This window comes from Podarcis muralis, chromosome 3 (genome assembly GCF_964188315.1).
Source record: "Podarcis muralis chromosome 3, rPodMur119.hap1.1, whole genome shotgun sequence".
Taxonomy (NCBI): Eukaryota; Metazoa; Chordata; class Lepidosauria; order Squamata; family Lacertidae; genus Podarcis; species Podarcis muralis.
The window spans coordinates 39,888,857-39,906,524 of record NC_135657.1 but is presented as its reverse complement, the minus strand read 5'-3'; the positions used below and the strand labels follow the sequence as shown (position 1 = coordinate 39,906,524).

At 41.5% G+C, this 17,668-nt stretch overlaps 1 protein-coding gene across 3 annotated transcripts in view; it reads left to right on the top strand.

Annotated features, from left to right (window-relative positions):
- Window positions 1-17,668, top strand: part of TTC27 (tetratricopeptide repeat domain 27) — an 88,878-nt gene that overhangs the window by 42,363 nt on the left and 28,847 nt on the right. For all 3 annotated transcript variants that reach the window (XM_077925691.1, XM_028724278.2, XM_077925690.1), the window contains 4 exons: window positions 3,520-3,615; window positions 5,426-5,548; window positions 12,136-12,363; window positions 16,276-16,374. In XM_077925691.1, the coding sequence (XP_077781817.1) occupies window positions 3,520-3,615; window positions 5,426-5,548; window positions 12,136-12,363; window positions 16,276-16,374 (546 nt within the window). The remainder of the gene's footprint in view (window positions 1-3,519; window positions 3,616-5,425; window positions 5,549-12,135; window positions 12,364-16,275; window positions 16,375-17,668) is intronic.

The window sequence follows — 17,668 nt, the reverse complement described above, 5'->3', positions numbered from 1 at the left end:
TTCTATCATACTTCTTAAGAATGTTCCCTTATACATGTGATACCCCAGTTTGCCTTATTTTCATCCTGAAAGTTTATTCAGCACATGTTGTTTGTGCTTCCATATATTTTTCTGGTGCATAGGCTTGATGCTCTAGTTCTTGGCAACTTCACCACCAATTTCCTGCATCGTTTTGGTCTTGGTTTGTGTTTTATATGCATGCTTCTTTCTGGCAACTTCTGCAGCCAAGCTGGTACAAAATGTATTGCTTTGCTTTCCCATGGACCACATCAGCGAGGCTGAGAGGGAGGTCTTTTCTGGGCAGCCCAGGACCTCCATACTCACTGCTCACGCTTCCGCCTCAGAGAGGTCACTTCGGTGCTGCAGAGATCCTTGGTTCCCAACAATGCAAGAGGGAGGAATTTTGTCATGAGGGAGGAATTGAAGCCAGCTTTCAGCACTTCTCTTGGGATTCCGTCCTTTTCTGGGGCTTTGCCACATGCCTGAGAGTTGATGGCGTTCTTCAGCTTATCAAAGAGGGGGGGACATCCAGCTCTTCCAAGGCAGGCAGACTCTGGATTCTGTTGATTGCTGTGTCAAGGACCATGTTTCCCTGCAAGTACAGTTCTTGATAGTGCTCTGCACATTGCTTCATCTGCTTGCTGTGGTCTGTGATTATCCCTCCCGACAAGCTTTTCAGCAATGCAGTTTTCCTGACTGTTGATTCTTTCCTCATGCCTTGGTACAATAGCCAAGTGTTGCCAGTGTCAGCAGCAAGTTGAATGCTCTGACACAGCTTTAGCTAGTAGTCATTGACACATCAATCTGGCAATCAGTGGGGTATCAGTCCTTACCTTTCTCAGTGTAGCAAGTGTCTTCTTGGGAGTCTAGAGTGTCAACTGCTCAAAGTATCCTTCCTTCACTCATGTCCTCCTCCATGGGGTTCCCTACTTTGAAATCATAGGTGTTAGATACAAGTCAACAACTGATGTTTGTGGGGTTTTCTGATGTACGTAAAGGGCCTACCTACTAAGTTACCTATTTCCGTGAGTGGTACTCTGATCCAAACAGTTAAATCACTGTTTTCTCTATAAAAACAGCGAATCATCAATTTCTGAAATATGGCAAAGAAGATCCTTTAAAGTATTGTTTAAAATGACCCTGTTATATGGGTGGATTGGTCTGTTTTGAGGCTAGGAATCAAAATAAGGCTTATCCACACTCTGCAGTTCAGCTGTAACCATAGATACGGTACAGTATACTGGTGTCGGATGAATGAATATAATCAATCTGCTGCTATAATTTATTAGCTATCTTCTCTGATCAGATAGCTGATTAATGACTAGCAAAAATGTGTGATTGCCTTCATGAGGTGGATGTTTGTTTATGGCAATAAAGATATTTAAAGTTACACAGCATGCACAAGAATTTTTCAGCTGAATCTGTTGAGGCTATATATATGTTGAGAATTGTGGTTCATGCATTCCTTTTAAAAGTGTTTAGGCCTGAGTTATAATCTTGTAATAGTGTTGGTGATATCTGCTGTGTGTGTTTTTTTTACTTCTGAAAGTCACCTTGCTATCTTTAGACATATATATTTGAAAGCCAGTTGATGGTGTACTCAAAATACATAACGCTGGTACAGCAAATCTTAGGCCAGGATCCATGCAACCATGATCTGTATTGGGACCTGTGCTTTTCAACTTGCTCATAAATTACGTAGAGCTAGAGGTGAGCAGTGAGGTGGTCAAGTTTGCTGATGACACAAAATTGTTTAGGGTGGTTAAAACAAAAATGCAATGCATAGGAGCTCCGAAAGCATCTCTCTAAAAACTGCAAATGGGCATTAAAATGGCACGTGCAAGTGAATGCAAACAAATGTAAATTAATGCACATTAGGGCAAAATGCTCATTTATACACATGGGGTTTGAACTGGTAGTGAATGGCTTGTATCCAAAGCAGCACTAAGGATTTCCACTTGGACAATGGAACTTTCCCCCCTCTCCTCCTCCCGTGGATGTGCCCCTAAATATGAGGGTCTGTAGGGAATGAGTTGCCTTTCACATATTTGGGGCCTAAGTTGTTTAGGGCTTTAAACACTAATGTAAGCACCTTGAATTGTGCCTGGAAACAAACTGGCAGCCACTGCAGCTGTTTTAACATGGTATTATATGATTTATGAATAGAACTCCAGCCAGTAATCTGGCTGTTGAATTTGGACAAGTTGAAGCATTGCAATATTTTAATCTAGGTGCTAACAGAGTATGGAGTACAGTGACCAAGTCTAAAAGTGGCTGGCCTGAATTTGAAATATGTGCTCCCAGCCACTAAGGCCACCTGATCCTTCAGTGACAACTCCCAAGATACAGACCTGTTTTTTTCCAGAAAAATGCAGCCCTGTGTGGAACAGGCTATCTTCCCACCTCCTGGAACTTGGAACACATGACACCTCTTGCCTTTCTTCAATTCATCTTCGATTTACACACTTGAACACTAAGCAGCCCTATTCAGAAGAAAAGTTTGTGTGTTTCAACACATTAGCAGGGAGTGGAGCAGAACCTCACCAACTAGCCCAACTTTCAGTTATGCATGCTGCTTTGACCCACTCCTGGCACCAACTTTAGTGGGTGATAATGCCTTTGTGTATACTTCTGAATTGGGCTTCAGAGTGGTGAAGTTGACAGAATCAAAAAGTCATTTTCAGGTAATAAATGGGAACAATCTCCTTGTCCCCTCATGGATGAACATGGGCATCAAGTCTCAGCTTGAAGTTGGGATCTTGATCCTCAGCACCTCTATAAATACACTTCATGTATTCATGAATCCTCCCTCGCTGCAAACGTTTATACCGAACACATACGCATTTGACAGTGGGCAAGTCAGTGTGCGTAAAGTCAGAGGTGGGGCTCATTGGCGCAGCCCCACTCACACCTTGAATCATTGTATGAGAATTACTTCTGAATGGGACTAGTGTGTCCATAGCAAAAACCGCATTCTCTAAAACTGTAAAATCGAAACACTCCTGTCTTTATTAGCTAGTGCAGCAGCCAACTTTGAGTAGGAACATGAGATAGCATCACCAAGTAGAACTAGTGTGATTATAAAGTTGAGGATATGTTCGCTTCAAATGTGAAACATGGGAATCTAAAAAAATGAGAGAGGTGTGCTTTGTTAAGTGAAATTATAATGTGGAGTCCATCAGTGGTTTATGTGATAGGCCATGATAGCTGTGTTGCCCTTCTGTTATCTCCTGTTGCTGTTGCCTCCTTTGCTGACCACTGAGACTACAAGCTCTTCAACTTTGGCTGTCTCCCTGTGTAAGAAGTGGTTTATTTCATAAATTTTATGGCATGTTGACATTTACAGTACCATCCCATTCATTTTTCCAGTGTACTGTGTCCAATGGGACTTACTTCCTTGTTTGAGTGCTTAGAATAGCAGCCTTAAGAGCTGTGCTGTTGTAGTTTTGTTTCAGTCCTAGACAGAATTGTAAATACTGTTAAACTTCCATTTATATACATAGTGTTTTGTATTCTCAGGCTCTTGCAGACCAATTTGAAGACAAGAAAACATCAATTTGTGAACGTATGAAACTATTCTACAGTTGCCAAGTTCCTCCACATTGGGCTATCCAGGTACAGAATAACTGGTGCATAATGTTTTAGTTAGAATTCACATTACATTTGATTTTTAAGCATTTCCTTTTTGAAATGTCCCAGCTGAGATATTGCACTGGGGAAATGATTGCTTGTTTTGTTAACATGAAGAATGTTACAGATTTCTCTCCGTTTTAAATATATTTCCCCCAGCTTTTGATTTCTCCTCCAGTATTGAATTGTTTGTTAACAGTCTCTTCTCCCTCCCCAAACAAACATAATGATTTAGCTTAAAGAATAATACTTTCACAAATGTTCAATAAGTCATGATCCAGGAAAGAAATTAAACTGTCTCCCCACCCCGCTTTTAAACTGTCTTAACATATTATCAGTGGGGACACACATAACCACAAATTGAGAGCTTTAAAATCCAGCTTAATAGTTAAGATACTGTGGTCAAGAGACTTCTTTCAGCTTCTAACTTAGATTTGCAATCTGTTTGTATTTCTCTGACACAGTAGAAACCATTTTAACATTTCCCCCTAGGATTTTCCCCCTTTAAATTTTTTTTTTAACCTTCCAGTTCACAAAAAACCCAGTGTGGTTTTAATTTCTAGCTTTTCTGGCCAAACCAATATTCCGAGTCCTACTGAGAGGTATATTGGTGATTTATTATTTACAGTGGTTGCAATATTTTCCTAAGTAGCACTGCCCATTTCATACATTTCTCCCATACTTAACCTAAGAACTATTGCATGTAAATCATACATGTGTCAGGAATCGTAACTCCTCCATCCTGGCCTTCCGTAGAATGCAAGGTCACCTGAGGCCACAAGCTGCTTTCCTCTCTTTCACTCCCAGAAACCCGTGTAAAAGGAAATGGGAAGAGACTTGTGATGCATTTGTCATCACTTCACTCTTAGGGGCTCTTTTGCTGCGTTCCAACATCTCACCCATTCTTTTGTTTGTTCTATCTCCCTGAATCCTATATTGTCAGCCTGCCTGTTTCCTACCTATTTGCTTTTCCTTGATCCTGGTTAAGTCCCCAGTCAACTTTGTTGCTTCTCCGTGTCAGCGGGAGGTAGGTTAAATGAAAGTGGCTGATCTACAAGGCAGTAGGTAACATGCTGATAGAATTCCCAGCAGTCAGTGTTACACCTTAACCCAACTGCATACGGAGAAGCGCCAGTATGACCCAGACTCAAGGCAGAGGAAGTCAACAATGGCCAGCCATAGTCTCAACTAGGAATGGTTGCTGGTCATCTGTGCAGCAACTTGGCTGATAGGGACATTTCTCCATCCAGTTCCATTATCAAAGCACAGTCTAGAAGAGAAGTGAGGAACCTGTGGCCCTACAGATGTTACTGAACTATGCCTCCCATCATTCCTGACGGTTGGCCATGCCGGCTGCAGCAGATGGGAGTTGTAGCCCACATCTGGTAGCTCCATCATCCCTGACCACTGGTCCTGCTAGCTAGGGATGATGGGAGTTGTAGTCCAAAAACAGCTGGAGACCAAAGTTTCGGAAATGCAGGTCTAGAAAAATACTGTGGAGAGGAGGGAGCTGCTGACTGTGTTTATGATTTAGTTCTTAGTGAATTAAGATTGTAAGACCTGTGCCTAATCTCTGCTTGTGTTGATTTTAAAAGATTATCAGTGGTAACTCAGTAGATTTTTATGCTTGATTTCTTTAGCTATCGTATATTAAAGACTTATTTTTTTGAATTCCCATGCCCTTCTAAGCTCAACTTGAAACACTTAAAATTATTTTCCACCTTATATATATTCTGCTAAATGGCTTTCTAGGGGGAAATTCTGGATTTGAATTTTTCACTATCTTCTTTTGCAGCGGCAGCTTGCAAGCTTACTATTTGACCTTGGATGTACCAGTTCAGCTCTGCAGATCTTTGAAAAGCTTGAAATGTGGGAGGATGTAGTTATCTGCTATGAAAGAGCAGGACAGCATGGAAAGGTAGAGTACATCTACTTATTTTCACTGTGTTTATACATAATGTACGCCAGAGTTGCGTACATGCACAAGTACATGCACATCAGCGCCCTGCAGGAAGCAACTTCCTTTCACTGGAACACATGGTAAGGGTCATTATGAGAAGGAAAACTGCTTCCCATAAATTTTTATAAAATTATTCAGAACAGTATTTATGTACTGCTGCAAAGACTAATGTAATGGACTTGCATGAAAGGTCTTCCCTAGAATCCCAGAACTGAAAAGTACCAGAAGATCATGAAGTGCAACTACTAAGTTGAGCCAAGATCTGTACCACAATGTTCTTGTAAACAGAGAGCAGGAGTGAATGAGTGGGAGGCAATTCCAGATAGCTGAAGCAAATGAGCCAGGTCGGATGATATTTGTCATTGCGAAAACTCATTGTAAAAACTCTACAAAATGACAGAGAGGCAAAGGACTTCCTTCTGGTCTCTCTGATTAGAGGTTTTGGGGCTCCTGACTTTCTTGCCTGTGACCTTCTTTCTCTCATGCTTTCCTCTCCTCTTCTTCCTTCCTCCCATGGTCCCAGGGCTACTGTTAAGATCCTCCCTAGAAATTGAAAGAGTGCTTAGTACCAAAGCCATCCATATCTTCCCACTTCTGCAAGTATCCCCTTCCCACAGGGTCAAGTCTGGCATACAAAAGGAACTGGCTAAGGCGGCAAGGCTAATTTAACCTCCAACAACACAAGAATTGCCTATGAAAACAACAGAATGAGGTGGCAGAGAACTGAGGTGAAGAACTGAACAGGTTGTTCCATTTCAGACCACCACTGGTAGAGGGTAAAAATAAAAATTAAAAAAATCCATGCCAATAATAAACTAGCACAAAGGGAGGGAGTTCTTTGCAATATGTCTCCTTCATGTATTTGCTGGCAACTTACATAGAAGAGCATTTTTAAAAATGGTACCCACAAAGGCTAGTTCATTCTTCCACCTCAGAATTCTGCAGCCTCAATCTTGATGTCTACATCAGCCGTTTGTTCATAGAAAAAGACAAATGGGGAAATGCTGAAGGGAAAGAGAGTGGGGAAGATTGGGGATAAGAGTGGAAATGAAGTAGAGGTCTTGCACCTACAGGAATCTGCAGGGCTGGCGCAGGTTTGAAGAGTGCCTTGAAGCAGTCTCCTGGGCAGAAGGCTGAACGAAGTGGTGCCCTGTTATAGGAACGGGATTGCCTAATGGTTGTGATCTCATTAAGGACAGGACTGGGGTGCAAGGGTCATTGCATGGCAAAGAATACCAGTAGTATGATGCCATTAAACATCACAATATGAATTCCCCACCAAGTTGTGTCTGGGAGATCACAAAGGATCTCTGACCAATCAGAACTTGCAGCCAGATGAATGAGGTGTGGGGGAAGGAAAAGGCATTTCCCAGGCAATTTAGGAATGATCCACTTACCCCACTGGAAGATGCTTGCTAAAAGGATACCTTACTGTCATTGCCTTAGGAACTAAATAGTGCTAAATAAGGGCATCTGTCTGCACTAGATATGACAGAGGGACTAATTAAGCTTGGACGTATCGTCATTATGCACACTGGTTACGGTGAGGAAATTTTCCTGCACATCAACTACTATGGAGAGGTTATTTGGCAGGAATCACTAGAACTTTTCCTGATAGAAATATACTTTGCTTGAATGGCCACAGCTTCCTCTGATTGATTTGCAGTGGTGTTTCACTCGTTGCTCGCAGCAGAGCCAAAACAGACAAACAATTCTGGGATGCATGCAGAGTTCCAATTGAACCAAGCATTCCTGTAACAAAGTTGTCTATAATGCAGGAATTCCACAAACCTTTACACAGGTGGCCCACTAGCTTCTTAAGCACAATGTTTCTCTCACTGCCACTTTCCAACCAGCTAGTCTATACTGTGCTGAGTGGCACTTAGGGCATCTTGGAAACCCACTATGTTGCATTCTTAGTCTCTGGATTTTCTGTATGGGGGCAAAGAAGTCTGGGGAAACAGAACCTTAAAATTTACAGTTACAGGTAGGTAGCCGTGTTGGTCTGCCGTAGTCAAAACAAAATAAAAAAAATCCTTCCAGTAGCACCTTACGTTTGTTACTGGTATGAGCTTTCATGTGCATGCACACTTCTTCAGATACACACAAAAGCTTATACCAATAACAAACTTAGTTGGTCTCTAAGGTGCTACTGGAAGGATTTGTTTTATTTTGCTTAAAATTTATGTTGATGTTGTTGCATGGATTTTAGCTCATCTCTACACACACACACACACACACATACACACACACACACCACATATGAGGAGGGGCTTGTCCATGAATTTTGGCCCAGAAATAGCAATCCTGCTCTGTAAAACATCACAGAAAAGCGTTTCTTAGTGTGAATTCCAAAAAAATGCATGAGCTTGGAAACCAGACAGGATGTTCTGGGGAAACCATCCAGTGTCTACATTTATTAATTGCCATCTGTATCCACATATTTGCTTCCCTAACAGCTGGATATGTAGACTGACTAGTGTGTATTTTAATTTTTCAGACATTGGGTTTCTCAGACATCTTGTTGGTTCTGTGTCTTGACAAATGTCCAGTATACCCAGCATACTGTGTCTAGTGTTTGCAATTTCTGATGCTCTAGAGAGCTGGGGTGTGTGTGTGTGTGTGTGTGTGTGTGTGTGTGGAGGGTCATTCTTTTATAAGCTAATACAGTGGTACCTCGGGTTACATACGCTTCAGGTTACAGGCTCTGCTAACCCAGAAGTATTACCTTGGGTTAAGAACTTTGCTTCAGGAAGAGAACAGAAATTGTGCTTCGGCGGCGCGACGGCAGCAGGAGGCCCCATTAGCTAAAGTGGTGCTTCAGGTTAAGAACAGTTTCAGGTTAAGAACGGACCTCTGGAACGAATTAAGTACTTAACCCGAGGTACCACTGTAATTACATATTTTCATGAATTTCCTTACATCTTGTGTCACAAAGGCAACAGCAGTTCTTCAACAAAACTATTTAAAAGGAAGTTATACTTGCAGAGACTAGAACATTAGACTCTGTTGTGATTTTCATTTTTCAGAAATACATATTCCACTATCTTCACTTCATCTTCCCCTGCCCATAGATATTTAGTTGCATAGGTGTAGAGGCTGCAGTTAAACAATAGATTGAAGGATTTTGGATAGAAATCTCTAACCCTATATACTCAGAAATACCCTACTGGATTCAATGGGGCTTACTCCCAGGTAAATGGTATTAGGATTGCAGCCCAAACTGCAAAAATATAAATAATGACTGATATAAATAATATGGAATTTCTCCCATGCTTTGCATACTATTCTGAGTAAATATCTAAATCTGGTAATTACAAAATGAACAAGTATGTGTCTTGGTGCCAAATTCTGTTGGGCTCCTTGCTTGTGCCAGAGCAATATGAGAATCCTATCAAGAATAAAAGTTTAGGCCAATATTTTCCATTTGTGTCAAGAGATAGGAAAACAGTATTTGGAGAGTGGATAAGGAAGGCATCTGGATTAAAATATTTCATAATTGGCAATTGCGTAATTTTTGAAAATACATTCAACTAATTCTGCGATAAGACTTTAGAATACTGGGAACAAGGCTTCAAGTTCTGTGTGAAACACAACTGGGAGCTCTTTATCTGTAAGCTTTAAGGGCAATTTAATTTGTGCTTAGAGGGACACGGGTGGCGCTGTGGTCTAAACCACAGAACCTAGGGCTTGCCGATCAGAAGGTCGGTGGTTCGAATTCCCGCAACAGGGTGAGCTCCTGTTGCTTGGTCTCAACTCCTGCCCACCTAGAGTTCAAAAGCATGTCAAAGTGCAAGTAGATAAGCTGTACGCCGGCTCCCTTGGCCAATAAAGCAAGATGAGCACCGCAACCCCAGAGTTGTCCGCGACTGGACCTAATGGTCAGGGGTCCCTTTACCTTTACCTTTAATTTGTGCTTAGTCAGAAGAACTTTTTGAAATGAAGAGCTTCTGTTAAAGTTCATTATTTTCCTTTTAAAAATCAAACAGATAGTTATCACCATTACGTAGTGATTCTTCTTTAAATTGTTTTTTCAGTGGTCAGAGTAGTATTTTATTTTGTTTTTATTTGTTTTATTTATTAGTCACTTCTTTCAAAAAAAATGAACTCAAACCAACTTATAAAAACAACTTTCTATAAAAAGCAGCATGTCACTAAGCGGGGGGGGGGGGGGGGACAAGAGGGAAATATTTGGATATGATCAGTACATGGCCAGGGTAGGATTCCAGCATTGTTTCCTTGGAATAATTTGGTGGCCAGGAGATTACAAAAAGTCAGTAATGTAGACATAGTAGGCAACTTGCATTTATTACTGATACTGTATGGTAGGGAGAAGGTACTTTGGGATCTGCTGGTGGACCTCTGGGTGATTTGCAGTAGATCAGCAAGGGTTTCTGACTTCCAATGGTTTAATAATAGCAACAGCAAAATTACTTTTTCCAAGTAAATTAGTCTGCTGAAGTGAAGAAAGCTAAGCAGGAGTGGGCTTTTGTGTGAGAGGTCTCTGAGTTCAGCTCAGATCTGGTAACTGAAAACAATGGTGTCTGGAGCTGCACAGCAACCATCCAGTTAACATTCCTCAAAAGTAGATATTTATGATCAACCGTGGCATGGGTGTTAAAATCTTTTAGGAGCCGTCTCCTAATTGCTTCTCATAAGGAGGCATTAATTATTTCCTGGACTCTGCTTGTCATTCTAGTGCTGCTGAATATTAGAAGACAAAAAGGGCAAGGGTTATGCAAATGAGTGATAGCCTCACCCCACCAAGATCTCGTCCACATCACCAGGCCTCCACGAGTGGAACTTGTTAAATAAAACAGGGCAAAACATTTTACTGGACACATCCAAAGACTTAACAGTAGAATTAGTGGCATACGAGTTTAGGCGGATATGAGCAACTTTATCCCCCAAATGCCTAGCAAATAAGTTGCAACAGACTACTGGGACACTTCTTTACATCACTCTGCAGACCAAGCTAGAGAAGACCTTGAATAGTTTTTTTTTGGGGGGGGGGGACTCCAATGGACACCACTGAGTAGATACGATGGTGACAAAGTAGTATTGTCACCTTGAGGTCATCACTACCACAGAGTAGGCTTGAAAATTAGGTCTTGTGTTTGCTTGGCTTAACTCAGTCTTGCACCATCTTTTGCTTGGAGTTGCCAGGGTTTGAAGCTAGGCATATCACTGAACTGTACCCCTCCACTTCAGATAGGAAAAAGAATTCACTACAGATTTAGTCCAGGCCTGCTCAGAGGTACAATTTTGTGAACTAGAATGTTTAATATTACTGAATGGCTGGCCTGCATATCTAGCATACAGTACTAGGCACTACCACTCAGTGACCTGGATTTGAGAGAGTCTTATGCAAGGATGAGGGAAAGGAGCAGGTCGCTGTGCACTTTTCACCTCAGAGATGTTTATTCACACTGTAGACTGTTGCTCCAAAGAGAGAGGGGGGGGGGGAGAAAGAATTGCCTGGATCTTTAACTGCCTCACCATGGCTGCTCTCTAACTCAAGCTGTTTCTTGTTCCTTTAGAAAACTTATTGTGCAGCCTTAATAATTCTCGACAAGCAGGTTTTGCAGCAATCATGCCATTTTCACCTTTGATTTGATTCAGTCTTGTATTTTTCTTGCAAAACGTAAGAAGTCCTCCCCCCCATGTGCATTGCTCTTGGTTGCAAAATATGTTTCAGAATGGACACAAGTCTGAAACCAACTCCCTAATGACAACAAATATTGCTTGAATTCAGTAGAACTTATAGGGAAGCAGGATATAGGCCCAGGTGCCAAATTGTATAGCAGAGGCTTTCAACCTTTTTGAGTCCACTGCTCCCTTCAACATCTACATTCTTTCTGCGGCACCCCTGTGGGGCTCAGGAGCCCAGTTGTGTCACCCCTTGCCTGCAGAGCTGGCAACCCCTCACCCCTTTTCGAACGCCCTCCCTTGTGGAGTGTCCCCTCAGCCTTCTCTCCCCTCTTCTTGGGAGGCCTCTGGGAAGCCACCCCCACCCTCCGCGCTAAAGAGATCTGCCTCCCAGTGGCGCCATTCGCCTGTGGAGCTTATAGCCAGGGCTGCTGCACTAAATGGCTGTGCAAACCTTGGTGAGGCAGGGACACAAGAGGGCATCAGAGGAGGAAGGGAAGAGGGACAGAGGCCAGTGTTGCCCACAGCACCCCTGACCATCATTCAAGGCACCCCAGGGTGCCGTGGCACATTGGTTGACAACCCCTGTTGTATAGCATTATGAATCAGAGGCGTGAGGGGTGGTCAGTGCCTTGGGGAACCCACTGAAGTCAGCCTGCCCAGGGGCCCTCAAAATCTGAAGCCAATACTGCTAAAGAGTATTGTGCATGCTGACATTTCTGAATCAAGTTCTTGTAGAAAATGAAAACAACACACACACCTGTCCAATATAATTATAGCCTTTTCTGGGCTTCTGGAAGACTACCTTCTACCTCACACACCTGGCAGCTAACCAAGGTGAACCAAGTGATCCTCTCTCTGAAAGCGGTGTTAAAAATGGTGCTTTCTTTCCATAGGCAGAAGAAATTTTGAGGCGGGAGATAGAGAAGAAAGAAACACCGAGTTTATATTGCTTGCTTGGAGATGTCCTTAAAGACCATTATTACTACGACAAAGCTTGGGAATTGTCAAAGCACCGAAGTGCCCGGGCTCAGCGCTCCAAAGGCCTTCTCCACCTTCGCAACAGGAACTTCAAGGAATGTATAGAGTGCTTTGAGCAATCCGTGCAGATTAACCCCATGCAGGTAAGACAATAAGAACTTTTTACAATATATTTGTGTGCTGGCTTCTGAAGAATTACACAACTTTTAGAAGACATCTGAAGGCAGCCCTCTTCTCAACGCTTTGTTTTTAGATATGCTGTAAGGTGCCCAGTGTGGCTGGGGAAACCCAACCAGATGGCGGGGTAATAATAATAATAATAATAATAATAATAATAATAATAATAATAATGGTGTGTGTCTTAAGTGTCACATCTCCTGCCATATATATCCTTTTAAAGTCCTAAAAGTCTTAGGACATGGTTACCTAAAAGACTTCCTTCTCCAATATGTACTTACCTAAACCTTAAAATCCTCTTCAGATACCCTGTTCTAGTTGGGCCCACCAAATGAAGCGAGGTGGGCAACCACCAGGGATAGGACCTTTTCAGTAGTAGCACCCTGGATATGGAATAGCCTTCCCAGGGAGGATTGTCTGTCACCGTATTTGTGGCTTTCTTTAGATGACTTTGGTAACCTGGCACTCTGTTTTTAATGCTCTGTTGTGTTTGAATAAGTTTTTCCCCTTATTTATTTATTTATTTATTTATCTATCTATCTATTTAACAAAATTTATATATCACTTGAATTGTCAGAACACCTTTAAGTGGCTTACAAAAATATAAAATGAAACATTAAAATTGTCAATTAAAAGCAATTAAAAACAGATATTTAAAATTTTCAGAAGCTTATTAAAATCACCAGTAGCTAAAAAGATTAATGGTTCTATGGTTTGCTTTGTATTTTGGTTATTTTGGACTTCTTTATTTAAACCACCCACAGAACTTCATGGCAGAAGTCATAAAATATAGTTTGTTGGAGCAAAGCAAACCGCAGTCTCTGGTCTGGATGTAATGCTGAGCTACGGATCCTGGTTTGTTTCCTCCACATGCTAGTGGGGAGGAGACAGCCAGCCCAGCTTGGCACTTCATAGTAAACCATTAACTGTGGTTTACTGTGACGTGTGAGCTGGGCCCGTTATGTAAGGTGATTCATTCAAAGCTACGTAAAGAGCAGTTGGTAACTAATAAAAATATTTTCCATCACTTTGAAGAAGTAGTGGTCTAATCATGAATTTATTTTTTTCAAGTACAGTATAGGCAAAACGTTTCATTCAGATATTCTCATTTGTGCAGCTGCCACCACCTAGTTTTCAGAGATCCCTGCCCCGTTGCATTGCAGCTTCCCATACCTACATCAGAGGCCTTCCATGTTACTGGGATATCTCAGTCAGTAGAGCATGAGACTCTTAATCTCAGAGTCATGGGTATGAGCCACATATTTGACAAAAGATTCCTGCATTGCAGGGGGTTGGAGTAGATGACCCTTGTGGGTCCTTCTATCTCTATGATTCAGCCCTCTGGGAGAGGCTTCTTAGGCAGCTATATTAGGAAGGACTGGGTAGGAAATCCATGCTGTGCAAACAGCCTTACATAATATTTTCATGCAACCCATGTTTGCACGTTTCTGCTGTTGGGGAAACCACTATTATGATGCATTGAAGGTCAGCAACTGAAAATTTGAGTTTGAAATCTACTTAATTAGACCCTAAATTAAAGGTTGAGGCAAAAAGGAGTGGCTGGGTTAAATGAGACATCTATCATCATCACATTTGGGCCAATTCACTGTAAGTAGGCCACTATCAAGTATTGTGTTGCTGCTGTTTTGATGTTTGACTGTGCAATTGTTGCATTTTAAAGTGACTTTTTTTTTATTAATACACCATTCACTGCTATGGGTCACTCTTTGATCAAAGAGTGGTATATAAATAAGCCATAATATAAAACAATTAATATTTCCACTTCCTTTGGGCATTTGTAATAAATGTGCTTAGTCTAGGCTCCATCATTATTTATTATATCCATTCACCATTTATTTTACATGAAAATGTGTCAAAGTGACTTAACAATGTAATAATAGAAACAACAAGATATATTAAAACCAAACACAAGAACAAGAATAAAACCACAAACTGCCATTGTAAAGCTCTTTTTTTTAACGTGAGATGCATGTGCCAACATTTGCTTTGTTCTTGAGTGTAGTTCCAAAGTTAACACTTCAATCAAAGTAGCAGTTTCAAAAGCAGAATTAATTCTGACCTTTTTTTCACACATCTGCACGTTGTAAGCTTGAATTCCTTCGCTTACATGATAAAGAGTTATTTGAAGAACTACTGACATGAACCCATTTAAGAGGTGTGATTCTAGTTTGTGTTAGCAAACTGCTTAGGCAGTGGAGAAGCAATATACTCTTGAACCATACATAGAATATGGTATCTTAAACATGAAATCCAAATAGAAATTCATAGTGTCCGTACCCATGTGGCAAGTAGTGGCCACAAGGATGCAAGGCATACCAAAACCAATCAAGAGATTGACAAAACGAGGCTACTAATTAGTACTTATTCTCTGCAATCAGTAGTGCAAATATATAAGCCACTTTGGGGGGGGGGGGGTTTAAAGTAGGAAGGTAGGAAGCTTGTTCTAGGTGAAAATTTCCCTTGAAATGTTTCTCATGCTGTATTCCCTCTTGTTTGCAACTGCGGTTCAGGGAAATAGTTTGCTACCAGAAACATCCCCCTGCATTTAGTGATTATTCAGAGCCTCAGGGTTTTTTGGTTTTTTTTGCAGTTGTGAGTGATTTGCCAGATCCCATTCCAACCAACATAATTGCCTACGGAAGTCATGGTTTCTCTCACTCCAGCTTTTCTTTGCAATTATTTCACTGTTGGGCCCTCTAAAGGCCTCCATCTCCTACAAAGATGACTTAAACATACTTCCTGCAATTCAGTGGCAGTACCCTTTCTTCCTCAGAAAAATGTGTCTCTATAGAATCATTCCAATGCTGCCTCTAATTAGACAGAGGCACACACACACACACACACACACACACACACACACACAGGCCTCCTTTTGGCAGGAAAAACCCCCAATACTGCTTTATCTGGACTTTCAAATTTTAACAGCCTAAGATTACTCCATTCTGTATTTCATCATTGATACCGTTGAAAAATAGCTCTCTTCTGACCTATGCAAAGATGCAGGCACAGCCTAGCATATGGCGCTGTAGGGCCAGCTTACAAGTGGCGCTGTTTTAGAGAGAAGCTCTCTGCAGTTGGGGGGTAGCTGAACCTTTAAACTCATTTCCCGGTTAAGATTTCATGGGAAACTATAATTTAGGAAACCGAGAGAGGCTGGTGCAGGAGGGGAAGAGGGACCAGGAGCTTGTAACCCAGCAAACAAAACTTGGTTTGTTGGACCAGGTCAGCTGTGTCAGAAAGAGACCCTTTTGAAAGCAGAATGTTAGTTTTGGTAATTATTTCCCCTCAGGGACACCTGCTCTTCTTTTAAAAATCAATTTAATGCGGTTTTATTATCTCTATGTGACAAAGTATTAATAATGAAACAATGAAGGTGATTATGGTGGGCTGGCAGTGGCAAAATGCTATTTCCGCACAATGAATTTTACATAAATATGTCATTTACAAGATTTTTGTTGGAACCTATTCTTGGTTAGTTTTGCCACTACATCCTGCTCCTTCAGTTTCCACAACAATCACATTTGCAAGAAGAATGTATTGTACAAACTGGTGTCTCTGTGGAGACATCTGCTGCTTCTCAGGGGTTATTTGCATCATCACAGCTGCATCCCCTTATTGCCCTGTCTGATGGTGGCATCACAGCCAAGAAGTGGCTGCTGTATCTTTGTCGAGTGTCCAACCTGCAGATTGACTCTTGAAGCTCCATCAGACCTATGGCTTTAGTTAGATAACATACCTTGGGGTAACGCCAAGAAAAGTGATGTGGCCTTTTTGCACAAGAAAACAGAACCAGTTTTCCAGGCAAACACTGCAATTGTTGTTTTGTTTTTGTATGCTCCCCCTTGCTGACCTTTCAGTTAGGTGTGTGGTTTTCCTTGGGCTGTGCCTACTTAGCTTTGGAAGATTATGAAGGTGCTGCCAGAGCATTTCAGCGCTGCGTGATATTGGAACCTGACGTAAGTACAATAAGTTTAAGGTAACATTGGTGTTGCTTTGATTCTGTTTAACAGTATTTTTTTTAATCACTTTTCTGGGCAAGCCCATCCAATGTGAGTTGAATAATAAATAGACTGATCAATAAACAAGCCAGTAAAAACAAAATAAAGCTATATAATCTAGCCTGTAAAACAATACCACATCTGGAAGGCTAATATAAAAATATACATTTGCAGTGCCTTCTGAAATCCATGCAACATGTTTACCCTAATACAGATCTGATGGGAAAGAATTGCAAAGCCATGGAGCCACCACAGAAAAAGACCATTCCTGTTCGGCTTTCTGTCATGGGAGGAGGATACTTAAGGAAGGCGTTTTGATTAAACCCAGGAAAGCATTTGATTAAAAAGATATTGGTTATCATTGTCATGCTTTCGTAGACTAAGTTTTAAGCTTGTTTATTTAAAAATATTTTTATCTATGAGACAGCAACTACAACAATCCATTTCTGAGTTGGGTGTAGCTGCCACAACATGCAGGGATTGTCAGAGCAGCACAGAGCCCTGTTTCATTCCTCCTCTTCTCTTCCCCTGATTGTAACCATAGTTTAGTGTTACAAGAACAAGACAAAGCAAGCCTCTGCTCAATTCTTCCCACCCACCCAGTGCAGCTGTGAAGAGGAGTTCCAAAGTCTTTCCTTGTGTTTTATATTAACTATAGCTTGCCATGTTGCCAAGCTGTGATTCATTTTAACTATGTCTTGTTGAAATGAGACAACGGCAAACCAAAGTTTAAGAAGCTGGCTTGTTTCTGCATCACATAGTTGAGATCACCCACAGTTTGTGGCGAGTGCTACTTCCAAATACCAGTTGCTGGAAACTACAAGAGGGGAGTGTGCTGTTGGTCCCCTGTTCTGCTTGCTGGTTTCTCACAGGCACCTGGTTGGCCACACTGAGAACAGGATGCTGGACTAGATGGGCCATTGAGGCTATTCTTATGTTCTTATGGTTCAGGTGTAACACTAAACTGGTTAATCTAAAACAGAAGTGAAGGTTTCCAGCCTCCTCACAGCTGGTGGGTTGTGGAGAGAGGACACAAAACCCATGGCTTGCTGTGGTTTATCCTCCTTAATGTTAAACTGGGCGAAATCAGTAATTCAACATTGGAGCATTGCCCCAAATGAAATTATAATCATTCTCATTCTGAGAAAGTGTGTCAGGTCTAGGGCTGGGCAATATCAGCTTTTCAACATTGCGGTATCACCAGCTAAACATCACAGTTTAGCGATATACTGCAATGTTGAAAAAACAAGAT